The following is a 25327-nucleotide window of genomic DNA, read 5'->3' as shown; positions in this document are numbered from 1 at the left end:
GTCAAATCTCTTCTGGCAGGTCATTCCACAGTCTAGGAGCGGTTGAAGAAAAAGTATTGTCTGACAGTCGCCAACTTAGTCCTGGCTGACTGGAGCAAATGTCTGCCAGAAGACTTGAGTGTATGTGGAGGGTTATATGGGAGGAGGCAATCCTGTAGGTAACCTAGACAAATCGATGGGGAATTATTAATAGGTAAAGAACACAATCTCTGTGTTCTGAAAATCTTTACTTATTGGTGTTTGCTCACTGGCTACTATGAATGGTGTAAGAACATTTTATAGTCAGATGGCTATCTCATCCCAGCTGTAAAGACAACAGTTGTATTTGCAGTTTTCTAGTGTTTTAGATCTGACAGATGGGCAACCTCTACATAATACTTGTGGTGCCATATTAGCAACATAAGTAACTCATGACAGCTTCTGCCCTCTCCATATAATTTTGTGGCTTTTGGGCTGGGTTGCTGGGGGGCAGCAGTTGATTTTGATATCTTTGGAGTTCATTTAATTTTCCTGGGCTTTACAAAGTTACACCAGAATCTACTAAATTCCTTCTTCTGTACCCCAAAATAGGTAGCAGTGTTACAAAACCTTAATATTAACTGGTATTTTTAACTGCTTGGTAAACGTTCAGAGTCATAGCTGATGCCCAAACAACTTGCCAAACGGAATGCAAGGGAAGTAAGGGGGATGTGTCTTTATTTCATTTTATTTTATGTGCTCTAGCTCTGCTCGCCAATTGGAAACCTGCTCAGATTAATTGTTCAATATGTTAGTAGCTAAAATTAGATGCCAGTTTGGTGGTATGCATGTCATTGATTGTAAAAGTGATGATAGATGTCTTCACAAATTATTTACACCTGCTAGATTGTATTTCACCTTTCGTTCCTTTACAATGTTTTCTAATTTTCCTAGTTGTTGTGGCTGTTGGCTTAACAATAAAGGTTGATTGATTTGATTAGCCATTTTATTTTATGTTTCATCAGTAGACTCCAAGTATTTTCTTAGTACCTCTATCCAGAAACACAATAAAGTTTTAAAAATATGGACTCCTCTTCCCTTTAAATAATTGTGCACCATTTTTATATACAGTTTAGCTTTTAAAAACAACATTAGGACCTGAAACAAAATGTTACCACGTGGAAGGCACCCATTCAGGATTCCAACGTGCCCTGGCTCTCCAGGTCCTTTGGCTCTCAACTCCCTGAAACCCTAGCCAGTATGATAAAATATCAGGGATTCTCAGAGATGAAATTCAAAAACATTTGGGAGACTAAAGGTTAGGAATCAATACTCCATTACATCACAATTTCCATTTTCCCTACAATATGGCTGTTTAGTGTGCTTAGTATTCGTTGGGCAGTTTTTGGCTCCTATCCTTTAGAACATTTTGTCCATTAAAATTTTTTTTATATGTCTGCAAACCTTGAACCTAATGCCATCCTCGTGTGTGAACGGTGTGATATGCATGACACAGACCCATGTTTGGAATATCAGTTATTTCACTATTAGTATAAAAGAATTAGTACTCTGAAGGTCATAATGTCCTGCCCCCTAGGTCTTTGTTTGAATATAAGCTAACCCTTGCTTGGGCTAATTTTGTTCAACCTCAGTCTGTGTTCAATGTCAGAAGATAGTCCTGGTATTCAATACAACTAACTATTGAAATATCAATACTTTAAAACAATATTAAAATGACAAAAACGATAAACCTACAGCAGACACACCCCATTAAAGACTTTTCTGCATGTGCACTTAGTCACCAAATGCTTTGTTCAAATAAAACGGTGTTTACCTGCTAGCAGAAGAACAGCAGAGAGTGGACCAGACTAGTTTCCTGTGCTAGAGAGTTCCACAGCCTGGGAGCAGTTACTGCGAAGTCCCTCTCCTGTGTCCTCAACAAACACACCTGTAAGGTTTTAGGACTGAGAGAAAGCTCTCTGCTGAGGATCTTGTAACTCAAGCAGGCTCATAGAACCTGTAGTTCAGTTACATGTGAACTACACTTCTAGAGCTGCCTAGAAGACAATTCCGAGTATCTTCCAGAATACAAAAGGAGGGCGCCATGACGGTTAAAGGGACAGGACTATGCTATGACTATATAGATATACTGGAAGACAGAAATGTTTCTGAGCACATGAGGAGTGCATAAAATTTGCCACTGTGTTACCACAGCCTAAATCATAAATCTGGCTCTTGAATCATAAATGGGACCTGAAGGGCCATTAGTCCAACCCAAGGACTCTTGAGAGAAGACAACTTAATATCTGCTTAAAATCTTCCAATGAAGTAGAGTCCACTATTTTCCAAGCCAGTCTATTGCACGGTGAAATATCTCTTACTATCAGAATGTTCTTCCTAATGTTTAGTGGGAATATTCTTTCTTATAATTTGAACCCACTGATTTCCAGTCTACCCTTTGGAACAGAAGAACACAGATTGAAGTAGTTTTTACATTCAGGAGGTGTGACTTGTAGCCAGGCAGGCTTGAGCCCAAGAACATCTGATTCTAAAAATAAAAAGCTTGAAGGCTTTTGCTAGAGATCTTCTAATTTCTGTCAGGACGGAAGATGAAAGCCTATATTTTTCAGGGAGCAGGGGGGGCGGAAGGAGAAGGAACATTGAGTCTGGGACTTACCATATGGTGATTAAGCCTTTGGTCATGTATTTCAGCAGAAAGTCCTTTCTTATCCCCTAGGACAAAACAGAGCAACCTTCTGTGCCAACACAGTGAGAAATATGTAGCTCAGCTAACTCTTCTTTGACAGTGTGATAGTGCAAAAGCCAATGTTAGTTTTTGCCTTTTTAATTTAAAAGACAAGCATTTAAGTCTTTATGTTGTGATGGCTTCCTTGAAGCAGAAGCACTCCCTTCCTTCTCTCTTAAAAGAGGTTAATAGAAGGTCAAAGATTCAGCTAAAAGTCTACATTTCCACAAAAGACTTAAGCCACTTGGTAAAATGGAAAATTTCAGAATTGGAAATTTGATTATTGTCCTTGTTGGTTTTACCATTTGCTTTGATCAGGGGTGCTTCCATGTAATCTTTCCACCCTACAATTTATACAAGATGTATGTGTGTGCCTTCTTAGGTAAGGAATACTTAAGGGTGGTTTCCTTCTTCCTACACCTGGTATTCATTGACAGGCTCATCCAAGTACTAACCAGGGTTATCTCTGCTTAGCTTCCAAGATCTGATGGGATCTTGTACCTTTAGGGTATTTAGGCTGAGTGGTGATACAATATATTACTATTTTCCCTATAAGTCAGTTGTGCTTGTTTCAGTGCTGGTCTGTAATAACAATTTTTTGTGTTTCTGTCTTACTGTACTAAACCTAGCAGAATGCTGTTGTCTCAGTTGCTTTTTATTTGGTTCTGATTAATTAATCCTGTCTTCAATGCAGTCTGTCTATTCACAGTTTCTTTTGCATTACACAATTCCTGAACCTCTATACCACTCTAACTGCTATGGCTCCATCCTATGGAAAGCCAGCATTTGTAGTTTTGTGAAGTATTCAGAATTCACTACTGGGGTATTCTAGTGCATAATCAAACTACAAATCCCAGGATTCCTTAGGATGCTGCCACAGCAGTTAAAATGGAATCATAGCGCTATAAATGGGTACTGTGAAAGAGAACATTATAACGCTTTGCCTATTTGGCAGTTCAAATTCGAAAGAGACATCCTGCTGAATTTCAAGATATAAAAACAAATGAGCTGAAATTTGCAAAATGTTTGTAAGATGAAAAATCAAAGCTTGTCAGTTTTATGTTTCAAACTGGAGTAGGAGGGTTTAGTGCACACAACGTTATTTCAATACTAAACAACAAAACCCAAATCTTTTGAAACTGAGAAGGAATTCCCTCTATCAGCTCTGCAGTAACTTTAAATCACCACTTTAATCTCATTATTGTCTCCAGCCACCAAGTGCTGAAGGTTACTGGCATTTTGAGTCCCCTCCCCACAACAGGAGAATTGTGGTCAGGGATTTTGAGAGAGAAGGGAAGAGTGATGCTTCTCCAGCATAGCTGCCCCATTTAAAGATGTCCCATTGCATGGGATCACACATCATGCAGTCAGCACTGAATCAGGGGTTGGTTTAAAACCACCTTTTTGTTATTGCCTTGAAGTAGCCAGTATCATTTGCATCCAACAGAAATGTTCTGGGAAGATAAGCTAGGTTTTTGTTCTGAACAGCTTCTCCTGGCTGCTTTATCATCAAGCCAGTCCAGCATCACTCTCTGCCACTTCTGATTCCTTTTTATCAGCAGCTGGAGGGTGTACTATATTTATATTAACTGATTGAAAGAAGCCAGAAGATGAAATGAAAAAGAAGTTGACTTTATTCATTTATTTATTACAAAATATTTATTCATAGATAGACAGATAGATATGACAATATGGCTGACTGAAACTACACATGAAAGAGATCTGGGAGTCCAAGTGGACCACAAGTTGAACATGAGTGAACAGTGCGATGCGGCAGCTAAAAAGACCAATGCAATTTTATGCTGCATCAATAAAAGTATAGTGTCTAGATCAAGAGAAGTAATAGTGTCACTGTATTCTGCTCTGGTCAGGCCCCACCTGGAATATTGTGTCCAGTTCTGGGCACCACAGTTTAAAAAGGATGTTGAGAAACTGGAGCGTGTCCAAAGGAGGGCGACTAAAATGGTGAAGGGCCTGGAAATCATGTCCTATGAGGAACGACTCAGGGAGCTGGGGATGTTTAGCCTGGAGAAAAGAAGGTTAAGAGGTGATATGATAGCCCTGTTTAAATATTTGAAGGGATGTCATATTGAGGAGGGAAGAAGCTTGTTTTCTGCTGCTCCAGAGAACAGGACCTGGAACAATGGATGCAAGCTACAGGAAAAGAGATTCCACCTGAACATTAGGAGGAACTTCCTGACAGTAAGGGCTGTTCGACAGTGGAACACACTCCCTTGGAGGGTGATAGAGTCTCCTTCCTTAGAGGTCTTTAAGCAGAGGCTAGATGGCCATCTGTCGGGGATGCTTTGATTTGGATTTCCTGCATGGCAGGGGGTTGGACTGGATGGCCCTTGCGGTTTCTTCCAACTCTATGATTCTATGATTCTATATGACAATATATAATTAATGTAAGTTTAAGGTATGGTAAGTAGTTAAGTCTTAAATATTTTAGTTTATAGCATAATATGAAAGAGAATCAAACAAGAACAAAAATAGATAAATAGATAATATGAAAGTGAATCAAACAAGAACAAAAATAGATAAAAGCATTTGACTTTCCATCTTTCAAATCAAAGACAGAATCATAGAATCATAGAATCGTAGAGTTGGAAGAGACCACAAGGGTCATCCACTCCATCACAGTCAGCCCTCTATATCCACTGTATATAGATGTGTATATTTTCCTCTATGTAACTTAATCATTATTTCAACTTTTGACAAAATAACTGGAAAAAGAAGGTACATTACTTTTCAAAGCCTATAAACAATTTCTTCCCTTCTTTTTTCTTTACTGAGACTAGACGCTTTTGGCCAGAATGCTCTTGCTGACATAGGTCCTTATCACACATGAGGGGTTTCAGCTCAGATCCGCAGTCACTCCTGTTCTAGCAATGCGAAAAGTGTTTTTTCACACCAGATCCGGAGTCACTCCTATCTAGCAATGTGAATTAATGTTAAAACATGATGTTTTACCACTCCTGGTTGCCTTTCTGTTGCTCTTCTGAATCGAGGGGGAAGCGGAGTCAGTTTGATTCCAAGCAAGTCACGTGATGTGGATTCACACAAAGCGGAGTGAGCGCACTTTGTATTACCACACCAGAACATACCATGCGGATTCAACTTGGTCCGAATTGGGACCCTTGCGCATGCTAAGTGGGGGTCTGAACGCATTCTGAACCTTTGCACTTCCAGGGTGAAGAAGGGAGCCTGGTTCCACTTTCACGTGAATGACAGCCTCATGTGAATGACTCCCTTCTATTTTTCCATCCCTGGCAGCCAAATTCAAACAGGTCCTCCAGCCCCCATCCATTTCAGTCACATCTACATCTATCCTCCTGTCATTCTCCTCATCTATTTCAGCTATATCTACATCTATTTTCCTGTTATTCTCCTCATCCATTTCAGCCACATTTATATCTATCCTCCATGTCAGAGTCCCCATCCATTTTTTTTATTATTATCATTATCATTATCATTATCATTATTATGGAATTATTATTATTATTATTATTCACTGCAAAATAATCAGTGTAGAAGCTGCAGGTTTACTTGGAAGTAAATCTTTGGATCTGAAGGAGACCCATTTTGGAGGATTGCAGAAATGATCCGGTTTCCCTTATTCTTCATGCTCCCTAAAGTACCACCTCCCTGAATCCAATCCTCTCTCCTTCCCTTTGGAACAGTTGCCTTCTCTTAGGTTGCATCTGCACTGGGAAATAATCCAGATTAACTCCACTTTAAATGTCCTGGCTCAGTGCTATGTAATTCTGGGAACTGTAGTGTCGTGAGACATTGAGCCTTGTCTGCTAGAGAGCTCTGGTGCCTCAGCAAACTAATAAAAATAAATTATTATTATTATTATTATTATTATTATTATTTTAAAAACTTTTTAAAAATTATAATTATTATAATTATTCTACATGCTCCCTAAAATACCACCTCCCTGAATCCAATCCACTCTCCATTCCTTTGTAACAGTTGCCTCCGGATTAATTCCACTTTCACTGTCCTGGCTCAGTGCTGTGGAATTCTGGGAGTTGGAGTTTGTTGTGGGGTCCTTGGCTCGAGGCTATGGAATTCTGGGAGCTGGAGTTTGTTGCTCCCCCCAGCCTCCTGTTCATTTCCTCCATCCCTGTCATCTACCCTTCCGAGCAACAGAAGCAATTGGGGCAAAATTGCAGCGCAGCATCATGGGAAATTTGCCTCTTTGGAGGTTTGGGGGTGTACCGGGAGGGAAGCAAAGTTGCATTCCACACCAGACCAATTTGGAGTAAAATCGAAGTGAGCTTGAATGCGAATTGTGTGAATTAACTTTTGTACTGAATTCACCAAAATGAGGAGTCACTTTGGATTCACTGTGGAAGCGCCATGGAAGGAGCTCTAATAGAAATGAATCGCATGTGATAACACATTCACGTTATGACGTGAATCCGCATCGTTGGATCCGCAGTCACCCTCGATCTGAGCTGAAAAAGCTCCAAAAAGCTCTGTGTGATATACTCCATACACTGGTGCAACCTCTGATTATCACGTGTGTCCTTTTTGGTCATTGCAGAAGGAGGTAACCTGTACCTCCTTGTGCAACTGGCCTCCCCCATTTGAAGGTGGCTTGGCATACTCTCAAGGGAACCATTTCACTACAGTCATGAACAGCTGGGACTGTGAAAGCTGTTCTTTTTTCCATCTGGGGCTTTATGTTCTCTCCCCAGCTATAAGAGGGTACCCCAGAGCCTTGAGTTGTATAGCAAGCAGCAGTGCAAGCCCAAAAGTGGTAGGCTGGCATAGTTTTCTGCCCCTTTCTACAAGATCTTGCCCTTTCTTTTTGTGTCTTTCACTTCACTGTGTAACACATTCAGTGGTTAAGAAAACAGATCCTTTAGAGAAACAGCATCACATTGCCTTTAGCACTGGCTTATCCCTGCATAGGCCATGAATCAGTAATGGATGACTCAGCTTGCAAAGTGGGGGGCAGGGAAAAGATAGCTAAAGGAGACACACAAGAATGAGGGTTTCATGGAACAGGAAAGGAATATTACTTTTCAGACGGATTGCTTTTTAAAAATATATAATTTCTGTGCCAGAACACAATGAGGACAGTGCTAAAGGGAATGAGCAAAGAATAGAAAAGCTTCAGGGAATTGTGGCTTTTAATCAGTGGACTGTAAGAAATACATGGCAAATGGCTAGCATTATAGAAATAAAATGAAAATAAAAGAAGTTGTATAACAGCCCAACCTGCCATGTATTGTGACATCAGAAGCATTTTTTTAAAAAAACTATTCTAAATAAAAATAAAAAGACAACAGGATTTATGTGACCAATGCATTACAAATTTGTGTTAAGATAATTAGCTATGTAAATTTTATGGCTGGCTATCCTCTAAAGATATGTCTTTGTTATTATTTTAGTCCCATCCTCAAACCACTGCCCCACATTGATTCTTAAAGGACCGTAGAATCCAGGGTGACAAAATGAAAAGCAGGACGGGTGTCTCCATTTTTAAGACAGGGCGGCATATGTCTGGCTTTCCAGATGTTATTGGGCAATGTGTTCCCCCAGTCCTACCTAGCAGAGACCATGGTGGGAGAAAACAGAGCTGCGCTCTAACAACATCTGGAGGTCCATGTGTTCCCAAGCTCTGTGATAAATTATGCTAAAGGAATTCCAGCAGATACACTTTCCCCCACCTCTGCAGATCGATCTGTACCTGTTGAAATTTCCTATTCTACATAATCATGAACAGCTATAGGAGGTTCATTCTCTTTTGCCTTGTTCTCCTTTCACTGCTGCTAGGGAAAGGCCCATAGGAATAGAAAGTGCCCCTAGAACAGGCCTGTCCCTCAAGAATATGGAGTTTATCACACGGGAGGAATTTCACTTAATTTCAAATGAAAAGAAAGGGGGGCCAGAACGCATTCACGTGAATTTGCTAGTTCAGCAAATTTACATGAATACGAATTGCTGTTCGAACTGACTTCCCATTGCCTGAAAATAGCTTGCCATTGCCCAAAATTGTGTGTGGTAGTCTATCACGCAATAACATGAAATCCCATTATTGCGTTCGGATTGCCATTGGATTATACTTCCAATTTCCCTTGTCTGATAAACTCCTATGTGTAAGGGCATTCATCAACAGAAAGCTGTCTATCCAGAATGGAAAACCCACCTTTGTGAGTTTGTCAGGAATGGAAGGAATTCCAGAGCCTAGAACAGTTACTTCTTTGGACTACAATTCCCAGAATCTATGGTAGTACTAGAATGATCAGAAACTGGAACCCTTACAATCTGTAGAAACTGGATACCCAAAGAAGCCTGTCTGATCTCTTTAAAAAGCACCATGGTGTTGATACCCTAAGAAAAAGTAAATTTAAAAGTATGAGGGGAATCTCATTTGTAGAGGGCATTGGGGTAATAATAATATCAGCTGAAAGAAACCCATCCCAGGTATGTTATTCAGTATAAATCAGCTTTCCCCAATCTGGTGCTCTCATCTACAGCTCCGACCATTGCCAGCCAAGATGGGCATTGGAATTTAAATGTGTGTCGTCTAACACATCTAGGTTGAAGAAGGCTGGTGTGAAGCATGTAGAGGCAGAGGTCAGGAACTAACAGGATCCACTCTGTAACTTGACAAACTAATAGAACACTGTGTATTAGCAAAAGATGCAAAGCATGCCAGTTTTTAACATCTCACTGATTTGTTCTTATTTCCCATGAGGGCCAGCTGTCACAATCTGTCACCAAGCAAAAACATCCGTTCCTTTCTTCCTTCTTTCTTTTTACAAAAGCATCTCAGAAGTCACAGACAGACACAAACACAAGATCCAGAATATATTCTCTCAGTTTTTTATTCCAAATTAGCTAGCTTTTCCCAGAACAGCATGTGTTGGAAGTCCCAAACCCCAGGGCAAGCTAGGCTGTCTGAAAACGCATTTATATGAGCAGATTATGGCTCTTTTATAAATATTCCCTGTTCTCTCCCCGTAGTTGCATTGTTTCCACATTAAACTTTTGCCCACTCTGGCTTCATATAAAGTAATCGCATTAGTAGTAATTCCTCTGGGTTCTTCTCCCTTTCACTGGCATTAATTAGAATCTATTTTTTCAGTTTTTGGAATGCTCTTGGGAAGTCCGAGGTGAGGGGAGTATCTGTCTTTTTATTGTGATATAACAGTAGCTTAAAACATCATTTTGATCACTTGTATAATTGCAGGTGGTTATAGGACTGTTCTTACAGTGCAAAGCAACCTATCATTTAACTTGGCTGCATGCTAGCAATTATTTAAATAGTCTCAGAATCCTTCAGTTCCTGTTACTGAGTGAATGGTTCAGAACAAAGGACTAGCAGCGTTCATAAGCAGCATGATACAGGTTTGTAAAGAGCTATACTAATAAGAAGAGAGCTGGCATCATGTACTGCTTGAATGTTGGATTAGAACTCTGCATAATCAGGGTTAAAATCCCCCCCTTAGCCATGGAAACACACTGGGTGATCGTCAGCCAATCACACTCTCTCAGCCTCAAAGGAAGGCAAAGACAAGGCCCTATGAACAAATCCTGCCAAGCAAACCCCAGAAATCAGAAATGACTTGACTGTTCTTTTAACATGGGACAATATCACACAACTGAAATTGGAAGTATAATCCAGTGTCATCCTGAATGGAATCATGCATATTCACATTATTGCACGAAAGGTTACCACACGAGATCACTGGCAGTCCAAACGCACTCCGAACGCCGTCACACGTCAATCCACAGTTAAGTAAATTCGGTGAACTAGCGAAGTCACAAACCCTGTTCCTAGGCAACTTTGCACTCAGTGCACTGTTGTTTGGTGTGATGTGCATGTCTCCTTTGGTCCTGGTTCCCCCCCCAAAAAAAAAAATCTGGAAGGGGGGTTCCCATGAAGCCTCGCTGCAATTCCACTTTCATTTTGCTTCTGCTTGTCCTTCAGTATTGCGGGGGGGGGGGGGGGGGGGGAGGGGGGCTGCTGCCTGCTAATTAAGAGGCATGGACCCAGAGCTATTGGATAGCCATTATATTCCCGTTTTAACGTGACAAGAGTGAATATGTGCTCATTTTAATGTGAATAGAGCATGTTCTTTCAACCATTCTTCCAGCCCCCATGCCAACCTCTTTTGTAACTTGTGCGGTTCCTTGGTTCCTCTCTCTCACTCGCCTAAATATGCTATGCTCCAGTCATCTGGAGTCTCACTGAACATGCACAAGGGTGTCAATTCGCAATTAAGAACCCACTGATGTGATGGCTTACTTTGCACAGAATCTGGGTCACATTCGGGGAGGCCATTACAGCAAATTTAAGGTGTGATAAGTAATCATGTAATTGTGTGAATTTTTGAATTGACCTCGCTATCTTCTCTTTCGAAATTGAGAGCCTCCCATCCTGTTTGATAAACTCCTTAGTGAGCTGATCTAGGTCCCAGTTCTGGGGAAAAAGCAGGATACGAATTAATTATTATTATTACTATTGAAGGCACAGAACAAATACTAGTCAGATTTTCAGTTGTGAGGAGGATGAGATCTCACTTGCAGGATAAAGAACATATTGGAATAATAGCTGCCTTAAATTGTCAGATCACTGATCCTGCTAGCTCAGTACTGTCTTCACCAAGGTGGGGAGCACAGCCTATGGGACACAAGCAACTCCCTGGAGCTCCAACTCCCAATTTTTGAGGCCTCAACTCCCATTTTTTAAAACTCAAAAGAACTCTGTATCCTGAATCTAGCTGATTTGCCATGTTTTGGCTCCCCCAGGCTTAGAATTGCCATATTACTTCACATCTGAACATCTAATTTGCATGTTATGCACATTGTTATTATACATATTATTAATTTACATTCTAATTATCCACATTCAACATATTAATTACTGCACTTTTTGAACCATTATGTTTCAATCTCAGTACCAGTACCAGACTAAGAACTCTTTTTCCCCTCCTTTTTCGTGTGAAGAAAAGGAGGCGTCTAAGCAGCCCCAGAGAGGCTCTCTCAAGGCTGTTTGGGATCTGAAAAACAAGGCAAATAAATCCCCCCTTGTCCAGTTAAATGATCCAACGTCCAGATGTGACCAAAGTACAAAAACGTCAACTTTAACATGTTGTGAAGTCGAAGGCTTTCATGGCCGGCATCCATGTTGGCTTCCAAGGAGATTTCAGACTTGATCTGTTCTAGGATGCATTTGTCTTTTTGGCTGTCCATTGTATCTTCAGCACTTTTCTCCGGCACAGTATCTCAAATGAATTTATTTTCCTCCTATCTGCTTTCCTCACTGTCCAGATCTCACAACCATACATGTAATAGGGAAAACAATGCCTTGTATGATTCTAACTTCCATGCTCAATTATATCTCTTTACATTTTAGGATCTTTTCTAATTCTTTCCTAGCTGCATTTCCCATTCCTAGTCGTCTTCTTCTTTCTTGATTTCTTATATCTTTTTATATATGGATTTAAGTCCATATATTTCCCTCAGTTTTTAGACTTGATGTTTTCTACTTAAATGGCTTACCCTGTGCAACTGTGGTGACACTTAATGTAGTCTGTAACTCCGCTTCGATCCTTGGGAGAGGCGGGGAAACACAAATAAATATTTATTATTATTATTATTACTACCATGCTGAATGACATCACCAGGGGCTCCTCCTTGTGACATCATTCTTCAAACACCACCATCTTCCCTTGAGACATAACAAGTGGAGGATCATCCTTGAGTCTTAGGGTTTTGTTCTGAAATCTCATGGCCCAGGATAGCCCTCACCTGAGAACCCTAAGTGCAGCCTCTGAACCCCAGGTAGCTGCCCACTTTTGTTCTATATTGTCTGGCAGCTGTACCTGGAAATGGTAGGAACTGAACTTTGGACCCTTCATATGCAAAGAATGTGTTCTACCACTGAATATCTTCCCACAGGATAGTGAACAAAGCATTAAAGACCTGCTCTTGGAAAATAGTCATGTCTAAATCACAGAGCATTTTAATGTATGATTTTATTGTTATTGTTAGTGATATTACACTATTTTATTGTTGTTTATAATGGGGATTTTCTGCCCTGTAATACATTCTTAGCACTTGGGCCAGGGCTGAGGAACATATACCCCTCCTGTAATTTTTGGACTCCACTCCCCATCTCTTTACTGTTTGAGATTTTTTATTAAATTTTCCATAACATAAAATGTGAATACATAACAAATGTACATACTGTAACAAATACAATAAAACTCAACCATTCCAACAAATAGTATATTAATTCAATATATAGATCTCCATCTGTTTAAGACTGCCTATTCAGTGCATGAGGAATGATGAGAACTGCAGTGAAGCAATGACTTGGGATCACAGATTTTCCATTACTGACTAAACTAAATAGAACAAAACAATAGAATCAATAGATGTTTGCAGGTGGAATATATTTTTATCTGCTACTGACTACCTTCATCATACCAAATGCTAGTAGAATAACCTCTCCACCGCTGTTGTCATGGTAAAATAAGAAAACTCCTGTTTTTCTCTCATGTGCAGGCTAAAGAAGAATATGAAATCCTACAAGCCTGAGTGTGAGAAGATTTCATTGCCACCTTATATGAAAGTGATTGGCCACATAGAGCATCTCTCTCTTACTCTGGGCACTATCCTTGTGGAATGTACTGCTATTGTGGCAGGTAAGCACTTATACAAGCCACGTACTGTGACATCATCAATGCCAGACCATCTGGTACAGTTGCAGAAGGTCCCCCCACAGCATCCCCCATGTTGATGAAGACAAACCATAGCCTTGTAAAGTAGGGGCACATAACTGGAGAGGTGGTGGAGACCAGTTTTCACACTTGCACTTGTTCCCAGTAGATCACATTGATGTGTCAAATCCCCAGATCACATTAAAAAAAAATTGCCCAAAGCAATAGCAAGTACATTTCTGTACCACTTACTGATGTATTAAGTGGTTTACTAAGTGTAAGCTAATTGCCCCCAACAAGCTGGATACTCATTTTAGCGATCTACTGAAGGATGCCTGGCTGAGTCAACCTGTAACCTCTGAGTGTCTGCAGTACAGGCAGTACAGATCTGGAAGTGATTACTATCACATAAGTAGAAATATTTTATATGTATTGCTACAGCAGAGAAAACCTGTGTGACTCATTAGTCTTGATCTGGACTTGTACCAGATGTCTCACTTAGCAGATGCCTTCAAATAGAGGGTTGTCCCCTGTACACTGGAGCACACAGACCTAAACCAGCTGTCAGTACTGATTCAAATTGACTGAATCAGGGGAAACTTGGCTTTGTCCATTGATTCCAGCAGACCTACTCTACTTAGGACTAATAAATGAATTTAGGCCTGGCAGAGACCTCCACATATTGTTGTACTATCAGTCCCAGAAGTCCTAGACATCATGGCCAGTGGTGAAGAATGCTGGGAGTCCAACAATATCATGATTGTTAGCCCCATTTAGGCCATAGTCACCTTACTTGGGAATGTCCCACTGGGTTTAGTGGGGTTTACTCCTAGGGAAGTGAATATAGTATAAGATTACAGCCTCAGAAGAATAAAAAAGGTGGAGGAGGTTCTACTCCGGCTAGTTTGGAAGAATGAGGGTTGAGAGGGAATCTCTTACTGTAGAATCTTGCTTGCCTTACAGCAAACTGCGTTCTTCAATGTGGCTGGGGGATTCTGGGAAATGGAGTCTTAAAATACCGTTTGCAGGCTATATTGAACTGTCTAAAATAGTTTTCTTTTCCCTCCTAGAAAATCATGAGAAAAGCTTTTCCCTGGGGCTACAAACACTGAAATCTTTGAAGGTAACTCTCTTTCCCCCCTACTTCTCACCTCCTCTTTGCTATCTTTTCCATCTTCTCAATGTAATTTTAATCTGCTGTCTGATTATTTATCATATATTCCTCTCTTTTAGTGTGTGATAAACATGGAGAAGCATAATTTGGTCCTGGGGAAGACAGAGAGAGAAGAAATCCCTTTTGTCACTAACACATCTGCACAAGAAGAAAAGTGAGTTTTGCACTGATATTTAGGACTAATTCATGCAATCAAATGACTGGCATGGGGAATATGGAAGACATGCAAGTCTTTACTAGCATAGGCATAGAATGGAGGGATTGCATGATGTGCTCTGTACAATGCGTTTAATACACACCACCAAAAAGTTACCATGAGTAGACTGTACAGTTCAATTCAAAACATTTGTTCCAAATCAACACATTTGATACAAATGAGATAATGGTAGCATTCTGTTGGTTAGTTCCAACTAAAGTAGACCCATTCAATCAGTTGTTGAATGGTAAGTCAACATATAGGTAAATCCAGTTGATTCATGGGTTTTACCCTAGTCAAGGCTAATAACAGAATTTAGGTCAATGAGTGCATCTGCACTACCCACTTATAACAGTTTGATACACTTTAACTGTCATGCCTGCATACAATGATATCCTTGGATCTGAAATTTGTTGAGACACTTAGAATTCTTTTCTAGAGAGTTGTAGTGTCATAATTTAGAGAATGTACATTAGAGCTCTCCAGCAGAGATTTATAAGTACCTCACCAAACCATAAATATGAGAATTCCACAGAATGAAGCCATGGCAAAAAGTGGTGCCAAATTTCTATAACTTATTAATGTAGAGTAGATGAATTCAATGGTTAACCATTCAGCATATTTAATATTGATGGTGACCATATTGCTACTTAATTTCCAGGATGATATGTTTTATTAATGTTATTTAGGAAAACATTTCTATCCTATCCTATATCAAAAGATTTCAGGGCAGCACACAGGTAAAATCAGTATCAGCAGGTTAAATCAATTTAAAACAATAAAACTATTTTAAATAGACTAAACATATTAAACGTATTAAGAAGATTAAAAAGTTTTAAAACTGTCATTGGAGTAGTGAAATGGCTCCCTCTAATAATTGATTTTGTATGTCATGAAAGAGCAGAAAAGTGTTAGTTGTTTAATTCAGCTGTATTGTACCCTTGCTGCCAGGGAGGGATAAAGGTGCTTGTAGGACTTTCAGATGCCCAAAATAACCTGACTGGTCTCAAGTATGCACCTGGGTTTGGATAGGTGACAATGGGCACACTTTGCTGTTCTGATTCATGCAGCAAAATGTCTTGAGACAATCTCTTACAAAGATATACAACACTGATGAAGTAATACCATCTTACCCCAAACTGGTACTCTTCAGATGTGTTGGACTATAAGCCCCACCAGCACTAAATGGTATGGCCATGCTAGGCGAAAAGACAGGTTGGGTGAAAGCCATACTACTTGTTATTTGTCTTTAAGTCAACTTTGACTTTCAGTAACCGAATCATAAGAGGTTTTTTTTTTTGGTAAGATTTATTCAGAGGTGGTTTACTGTTGTCTTCCTCTAATACAACACTGGTATTTCCTGACAACCCCCATCCAAGTATTAACCAGGCCTGTCCCTTTTTTTTCTAGAAAATGCCTCTGGAAAAGGCAGGTACAGCCTTATGCTGGCTGTTTAGGTGGCACAACCCAGAGCCCAGACTGGTCTAGTACAATCATCCATGTCTAAAGTATAGCAGGCAGGCTGGGGAGGCATATGGGTTATTGTCACTGGTAGTTACAGAGTGCGTGCGGGTTGGACATAAAGGAGATTATCGCACTGCGTTCTGAGAACGTTCCGTATCATCACGTGATGAGAACGTTCCTGGAACAGATATTACTGCATTAGTAAACTAGAACGTGATCAGAACGTGATCAGAACTGCATTTTACCGCACAGCGATTCCTTTTTCTTGAAACCGTTCCGAGAACATATTCCACCAAGGCCGCCTCCATCTCCTGATTGGCTGAAGGAATGACAGGCAGGGAGGCAGGGAAGCAGGCAGGCGAGCGACTGCAGTGAGGGAAGGGGTGTGTGTGTGAGAGAGAGGGGGGAAAGGAGGAGGGAGGGAAGGGAGGGAAGAAGGAGGGATCGGGAGGAAGGCAGGGAGAAAGAGAAATGGGGAGAGATGAGCCTTGCAAGTTACATCCCAAACCTCCTTTGCAAGGCTGGGAAGAAGGAGGAGCTCCATGCAGGTCTCATCAAGCCGAAGGAAAGCAAGTTGCCAGGAAGGGGACTGGGCCAAGGGCAGAGCCCCGGCAGCCATAGCAGCAATTTAAACCGGTTAGAAAAGAAGAGTCCTCTGCTGTCATCCCAATTCCCCATTTTAGCTGCTTGTCACCCTTTTGCCTCCTGTGTGTGTGCGCATGTAATGTGTGCCTTCATAGAATCATAGAATCATAGAGTTGGAAGAGACCACAAGGGCCATCCAGTCCAACCCCATTCTGCCATGCAGGAAATCACAATCAAAGCATCCCCAACAGATGGCCATCCAGCCTCTGCTTAAAGACCTCCAAGGAAGGAGACTCCACTACACTCTGAGGAAAGAGTGTGTTCCACTGTTGAACAGCCCTTACTCTCAGGAAGTTCCTCCTAATATTGAAGTGGGATCTCTTTTCCTGGAGCTTGCATCCATTGCTCCGGGTCCTAGTCTCTGGAGCAGCAGAAAACAAGCTTGCTCCCTCATCAATGTGACATCCCTTCAAATATTTAAACAGGGCTATCATATCACCTCTTAATCTTCTCTTCTCCAGGCTAAACATCCCCAGCTCCCTAAGTCGTTCCTTGTAGGGCATGGTTTCCAGACCTTTCACCATTTTAGTCGCCCTCCTTTGGACACGCTCCAGTTTCTCAATGTCCTTTTTGAATTGTGGTGCCCAGAACTGGACACAATATTCCAGGTGGGGCCTGTGAGCTTCCCTCCCCGCTTTAATTCTTGTCTGGCTCTTTGCTATGGAATTCTGGGAGTTGTTTGCTTGCTTTTGTGTGTTGCTCCAAACAGAGGAGCTTTTGTGGGTTCCTTCCTGGAGGGAAGGAGGAGAAGGTCCTGGGCATCCCTGCCATCCTTGCCTCCTGCAGGCTGCCAGCACAGGAGCCCCGCTGGACATGACACTAGAGGCCCCCGCAGAAGCAGCCAGACCCTCTCCCTCTTGCTCTCTGCTCTGGCCCCCCTGTTTCCCTCTCTCTTTCTCTCTCTTTCCCTTCTTTCCTCTTCTCTCACTTGTCCCAACTTTCCTCCCTTCCCTCCCTCCTTCTTTCCCCCCTCACACACACACACCTTCCCTCACTGCAGTCGCTCGCCTGCCTGCCTCCCTCCCTGCCTGTCATTCTTTCAGCCAATCAGGAGACGGAGGAATGAGAGAACGGATTTGAGAACAGATAAGAATACCGCACACACCTCTGTTGGAACGTTCTCATCACGTTTCAGCTCTCTGGGAACACATTCAATCTGTACCCTCCTGGAACACATTTGGAACACATTTAAACGTTCTGAGAACCTGATTGGAACACATACGTGCGGTATACTCAAATACGTTCCGTTCTCATCACGTGATGAGAACGTTCTCAGAACGCAGTGCGATAATCTTCAATGTGTGCATATGTGCAATCATATGGACATGTCAAGAGATCAAAGAGATCACACATAGTACAATCTCCCTTTTGAGATACTTTTTTTATTCCTCTTGTTGCAGCACCTCTGAGGCTTGAAGAGGAGACATCGCTGGAAAGAGGGGGAAAAGTGACAAAGTTGAAACAGGAATTGGCTATACTGATTATCCTATCCTGCTAGACTGTGGCTAGATTTTAGCAAAAATGAAAGAATGGGCATTTGTAAGGAGTTTAGGAGAGCTTCAGATATTCACTTGCCATGCCAAGGCTCTGGACTTGTATGTGTATGTCCAAGCCTACTCTTCGAAATGATCTCCTTTTTATGGCCATTTAAGTATGATAATGCTTATTTTCCAAAACCCACAAGTATCATCTCTCTTATTATGAATGGATTATTGAAAACTATTTCATCTCTTGTGAAACTGAGATGAAAGGACAATTTTGTAATTTCCACTTTGAAGGCAACTGTAGCTGCAGAATGAGACTTCAGGAATCAGATTTTTAGAATGTATTTTTTCACTGGGGAGCAAGGAATCACTTGACATAACATGCCACATAAAAGGGCCTATATGTGCTGAAATGACATTCATCCAAACACATGCACTGGGAGGGAGAATAGGGTTCCCTATGCCCACCTCATGATTGCAGGTGGCACGATAAAGTATTTGTTGCTTGTAATAGCATAGCGCTGATACAAAAGTTCCCTTTCAGTGGGAAGGAGAAGGGAGAATCAGCAAAGATAATTTCCCAATCTCTTTAGTGGAGCAAGAATTTCTGCTGAAAGTCTGTTCCACAAATCGAAGGAGATTTTCTTCTGAATTCAACCTTATCTATTGTCTAAATGTATGTAGGTCTTTCTTCATCTTTACAAATACTGGTGTTAACAATGAGCAGTTAAACTCAGTTTTGAACTGTAAAATATCCAGTGTACCTATATAATCAGAGATAATTTAAAAAATTATTTAATGTATTAATTCTCTGAAAGCAAAATACAGTATATAAAATAGTTTATGGTCTTCTTCTTCCATTGCTAACATTTTAAAGTCACAAAATTTCAACTTTCAAGATGATTGAAAACAATCATCCATCTTGGGCTAACTTTGATGCATTGTCATAGTGCATGATTAATCATCATGCATGATATTAAATATAAGGAAAGTTCCCTTCTTTCTCTTTGTTTCCAATATTTAGATAGTATCTATGCTCCTGCTGTTTTTATTACTGTTACTATTCCCATTAAAATCCATTGATATATTTTTACCAAGAGCTTACATCACTAAGGATAGATAATGTTCTAAACAGTTAAAAACATTCTGGCAAAATTATACTTCATTTCTTTCCATCTTAATATTATTATTATATTGTTATTTATGTTGTTTGTAAAATAAATTTAATGAAATTTGGAAATTCCAGATTTCAATATACCATATCCACAGCAAGATTATTGATTTCTTTGCATCTTCCATAAAATTTCACTTATTGGTGAATACAGTATATGCATTTTAACAGCTATATTCATATATAGACCTAGGTTTTCAGATGTCTCTCATCTTATGCACCTTATAAGCAGCCAATTCATCAATGAATCAAAAAATGTAAAGTTCTAGGACTAATTCTTTACCTTGGTTATGGTTTCTCAGTTTTTTGCATACTAAATCAGTTTGAACAGAGTAGAGACTGAGATGAAAGAAAACAGGGGTATATAAAAACAGAGGTATAGAACAAAGACTCTATGACACCACCTTCAGTTCTTCTAAACAGTTGCCCGTCTAGTCATATTTCTTTTGACATTTATCCTTACTAGTGACGTAGATTTCCAATAAAAGTAAGAAAAGTCCACCAATCACCTTCCTGCTCCTGATGGAGATTTAAAATTCAACACCACACTGTCCTCATATCTCCAGCTCCACAGGCAGATTCTCCACCCTTCAGGACATTGGATGTCAAGTCAAGAAAGCTGCTATTTCCTCCCTGTTCCTGGGGCATCAGTATTGCTGATTTGATTCTCTTTGCCAACTGCAGTTTTGTGAGTCATGGGTTGGTGCTGCTCTATCCTGCATCATGCTCTGGCTTTGTCTGCTAGGCAGATAACCCTTGGGTTATTTCCTTGCCCAGTAACTCTGAGCAGTGCTTTCTATTTCTTTATTGAGCTTTTATCCTGCCTGAAATAGGCTTTCTTCTGGACAGTATTTCTCTGGGTGGTACCAAATTCATCCCAGTATAAGCTTTTTGTGAGTGTGCAACAGATTCACAAAATGTGTAAGACATCATTGTAAGATTACTTCAACATGCTTGCAACTGACAGTTCCACTCAGGTATGCTGCTCTGCTACAGATATGCTGAGTTGGAGGTTGAAATAGGCTGAAGTAATAATAAAATGGCAACCAAGTACACTCAAATCTGCAAGCTTCCCGCTTAACTCGTTTCCAAAACATGGCAAGATGGCCACACAATTTCCCCCTTGCTTGCACTGCCATCCATTTGTCCAGAGGCAGCAAGTATTATACACTGCACAATTATCTTGGGCATGCAAACACTGTCATTTCCCCCCTGAAAGCATGGGGAGTTGTTTTGTAGATAGCCTCCCCTCCGCATTTGCTCCCTGTTCTAAATACCTTCTGTCCATAGCAGAGCACAGGCTTTTATACCATGCTGCTGCAGCTATGATTATTGGCCTTGTACTCCATGGTTTTATAGTTAGCGTCACAGATGTGTTTCAAATTACAATATTTAATTAAGTGCTTTGCTGAAATGGAGCTTTAGCAGATCTGAGTGTATATGTGTGCGCATGCACACCTACAAGCACATGTGCACTCTGTGTCATACTAATATGATACAATACAGATTTTAGACACAATGTATCTCTTATAAGCCTAATTGAATATGTACTGAACATTGGATTACAGATGGAAGAGCCCTCATTTAAGCCAAGGGAAGGAAATACTAGCACCAGAGTATTCTAAAGTATGCTGGGCCAGCACCTTTGGCATGTATGCAATTTTATCTGACCTGTTCTTTCAGACAGTGAGCATAAATAACATGCTATAGATACAACACAACTAGTATTTGCAAACTGATCTCTCTTTATTTTCATACTTAATGGTTTGGCTTTTTGCATTGGCTAGTATATTGTTCACATACCTGACTTATAAGTGTTTGGAGTTATTTTCCTGTGTATTATTACTTACTGTTTCTAGTATTTATATAGCTATATTTTTAAAATATGCAAAACAAAACCCTTATGTGTTTACGAGATTAATTGCACTGTGTGTATACCTGCCAACATGTTGTAGAAATATAGAATATATTTGTTTAAGCAAATATGCCACAAATGTGGTATTTGGCAAATTTATTACTAGAGTGTTTATTACTGTGATGACTATGAAAATAAAATATCAGGCTAAACCTATATTGGAGCATATTGATTTCTGCTTCCTGCATTTTCTTGATTAATGTTTCTGAGCAGCCAGAACCCGAATGAATTGTTATGTAATGCATGGCTGACCGGTCAAGAGAAGGAAATCCCTCCAGAGCCAGAGAAAGTCAATTCAACTGGGCACTTAGTGCCAGTGTGGTTGGCCAGTTGCCACTGGGAAGTTTATAAGCAAATGTGAATCCAACAGCTGAACCCTGTTGTGTGTCACTAGCATCTGGTGCTCACTATACCACTGCACATAAGGAAAAATCCATTATAATAAACCTTGGAAAAGTAACTCTCAGTCTTGATCTCCAACAATTACAGGTGCCAAAACTTACCTGGGGAGACCCCATTTGCACCTGATAGGCAAGGGAGAAGTGTGGCTGGGTCCACAGAGGCAACAAGATGCTAGTGTCTTCTTTCCATGAGCTTGCATGCTTTTGCAGGCTCCTGGGGAATAGCACATAGAAACTGGCTGATAATATTCAAGATTGGCTTGGCAGCTAGGGGTGCAGCTGAGCAGGAACACCTGGCTTAGGAAGTTTTCATTCAGGTCCTCCTGTTCAACCTAAAAGCAGCAAAGCTCACCTCATCATTCCATTTCAGAGTGGCTTCCCCCCTCTCCCTCCCTTTGTGTGATTACTGAGAATTGTATGGGAAGAGGGAGAGTTCCTTGTCCTGTAAATCTGGTTCTTAATTGTCACAACTTTAGAGAGTTGGGCATGGGACCAGATAATTTTAGGACAAATGGGCTGGAGGACCCATGACCCAAAAATGCTGGGGTCCAGGGAAGATGCTCACAACCAATTATTTTAGGGGAATTTAGTAGTTAGTTCAGCGGAGAGATATAGTATGATCTGGGTAATTTCGATTTAGGGATCAGCCCTGCTGTACCAAGTCAGGATCACATAAGAGTTCCAGAGGCAGGGTTCAAATAAGAATTATAGTTTATTAAAGGGGAATAAGCAATACACACACACACACAAAATCCATGCACACACACAAGAGCTAATGAAATCAAAGGTGGGAGGTTGAATAGACGTGAGGCTTTATTAAGGGTAATACTTGCTTGATGTAGATCTTGAGTCCAATCGATGTGAAGTCGGGGATGAAGAGGCTCAATGGCCGCAACAGAATGGATTAACCGGAATACTGAGGGGCTTGGCTTAGTAAACCGACAGAGTTCCTGCCTGCTATTAGTCTGAGACCTGAAGAATGGCTGGTCTGTTACCTGTGTGTTTGTGTGTATCTTACCTTGAAAATAGCTTGGGAGCAGAAATAGCTAAATTGCTTGCTTTTGGATGGTTTCCCAGGACCGGGAAGAAAGGTCCGAAACTAGATTGAATGCAATGGGTGACTGGAACAAATACCTCATACAAAAGGGATTAAGCCCACTGGCTCTCCAGGCCTTTGTCAGACTATGTGCTTCCAGTCTTATACCTTAGCCATAATCCCTAGATATGCTGGACATTCAAATGATTTCATCAAGGTGGGTGCCCTCCTCCCTGCTGCTACCTCTGCACGTCCACTAAGAGTTTTGGCTTCCACAGTGGGGTCAAATCCAGGTCACCCACACCAATTTTGTTCATTTTATATCAAATAAGTAAGGGTGAACAGGGGCTAAATCTTAGGGTAGCAGGTCCCTTTAAGGGACCTTGTGGCTGAGGCTATTTGGTCATGCCCATCTTTGGGGTAGGCGAGTAGAGGTGGCCTTTGGTGGGCAATCTCTCCCCTCCTGTGGCACCAGATTCCACATGGTCCATTGCCTGAAAGAACCCTTCTGTTTATCTTTTTTTGAAATGACTGTCAAGCAAGTTTGTTTGGCAAGCCAGGGAACTCATGCTTTTCCTGCTCAGAACTGAATGTCTGGACCATTCACTGAATAGTTACACTGAAGACTATTGAAAATGATATGAGAGTAATTTCAGCTTGGCTGTATCAATACACCTTTATGGGAATGTTTGATACTTATTTCCACTTCGTACATGAGTTCTTTCATGCATACTGCAGGAAAGAGGCTACAGCTGAAATTATACAAACACTAATTTAGGAGTAAGCAGATAATGTTGATGGAATCAGAACTGCAGAGTAAACATGCAAACAGTCTAGATATGAGATTGTAGATAGCTGGTGGGATTGTTTAAAGTAGGAATCCACCTACACTTTCTGCCCTGGCTAACACAAGCATAGAAGTGTCAGTATCTCTGAATCTTTTCTTTTCATACTGCTGCAAAATGTCTTGTGGATTATGGGATGCTAGTGGCACCATTGCAGACTATTTGAAGCCTATGCATGACTAGAAATTTTAAAAGTGCAGACATGTCAATATAGTAGGCTGTTTTTTAATATACTCAAGGCTGGAATATTGTTGGTTAATTTCATCCAGAAAAGACCCATTGACTCAATGGTTAAATGGTAAGTCAACACATAGGACAATCCAAATGATTTAATGGATATTCTCTAAGCAGGACTGACAACAAAATTTGAGACGCAGTGCTGTTTGAGACCCATCTCCTCAAAATAATAATAAGGAGAAAAATCAAGTTCTTGATTTTTGTCTATGATTCTAGGTAGCTTCTCTATGGGATCTTTTGCAGTCCAGGGGCCCCTTTTGTTGGAAGCAAAGAGGAATCAATGCTTGTATAAAGTGATTATACAAGGGTACTTGGAGGATCACCTCTCCCCATATAATCCGCCCCGCACATTCAGGTCTGCAGGGAAAAACTTGCTGGAGGTCCCAACTGCACTTTATGTGAGGACCTCGCAACGGGCCTTTTCTATCTCGGTCCCGAGAATATGGAATAATCTCCCTGATGAGCTCTGCTCCACCACATCTTTGGACTTGTTTAAGAAGAATCTCAAGACCTTCTTCTTTTCCCAAGCTTTCCCCCCATGAGATGTGACTTCGGTTTTCCCCTTCTATTTGGTAATGACTCTGGCTATGTTTTTCTGGATTCCCCTACTCAGCTACTCGAGTATTAGTTTTATATGCTGTTTTATATCTTGTTTTATCTGTTTTATTGATTATTGTAATTTTATCTGGATTTGTATGCCGCTTTGATCTGAATTGGAAAAGCGGGATAGAAATAAACTATTATTATTATTATTATTATTATTATTATTATTATTGAGAGAGGGTAGTATAGATAATAATGGCTTCCCTTTATTTCACTTCTCTATATTTTTCTTTGGTCTATGGACTCAAGCCTTTTGCTTCCTTCTTATCTAAAGACATCACTCCTCACATCTCTTACGAAGTTCATCTCTTTGTTCCCTTTGTCTGGGAACAGTGAATCCACAGTGAATCCTCTGACCCCAACAATGGATGTTAGTTTATGCCCACACATGCAAGCCAACTTTCAGGGCTTCTTCTAAGCAGGTTTTGCCTATCTCCTTTCCTATCCTAAGATGGACTTTCTGAGACATAACATATGAGTTGTCTATTTTATAAGTCGATCCTGTGTAATTACTGCTGGATCTACCACAAGCTTATATTGCACTAGCCCTGCTGCACTCTGTTTACTATAGATATCAAATATTTCTACATCTTTCATGTTACCCAGTTCACTGGTATACGTTCCATGGCATCATCCTGTGGAATCCTGGGATTTGAAGTTTTCGGAGGCATATTTAGAATTCTCAGCCAAAGAGCTTTTGGGCTTCACTATGCGAAAAGCCCCTGGCAGTTAAGTGCTGTAATTGTATAGTGTGAAAGGAT

General features: G+C 40.6%; 1 protein-coding gene across 1 annotated transcript in view; it reads left to right on the top strand.

Moving 5' to 3' along the window:
- The window catches only part of NRIP3 (nuclear receptor interacting protein 3), a 38650-nt gene extending 17048 nt beyond the window's left edge, over positions 1–21602 (top strand). The window contains exons 4-7 of the mRNA XM_089521140.1: positions 13241–13380; positions 14466–14518; positions 14629–14723; positions 18275–21602. Coding sequence (XP_089377266.1) covers positions 13241–13380; positions 14466–14518; positions 14629–14723; positions 18275–18290 — 304 coding nt within the window. The 3' untranslated portion in view covers positions 18291–21602. The remainder of the gene's footprint in view (positions 1–13240; positions 13381–14465; positions 14519–14628; positions 14724–18274) is intronic.
- Positions 21603–25327: the final 3725 nt, after the last annotated feature.

Source organism: Sceloporus occidentalis, unplaced genomic scaffold (genome assembly GCF_023333645.1).
Source record: "Sceloporus occidentalis isolate IW3139 unplaced genomic scaffold, rSceOcc1.0.p SCAF_4, whole genome shotgun sequence".
In the NCBI taxonomy this organism is placed as follows: domain Eukaryota; kingdom Metazoa; phylum Chordata; class Lepidosauria; order Squamata; family Phrynosomatidae; genus Sceloporus; species Sceloporus occidentalis.
This window is presented reverse-complemented; position numbering and strand designations above follow the sequence as displayed.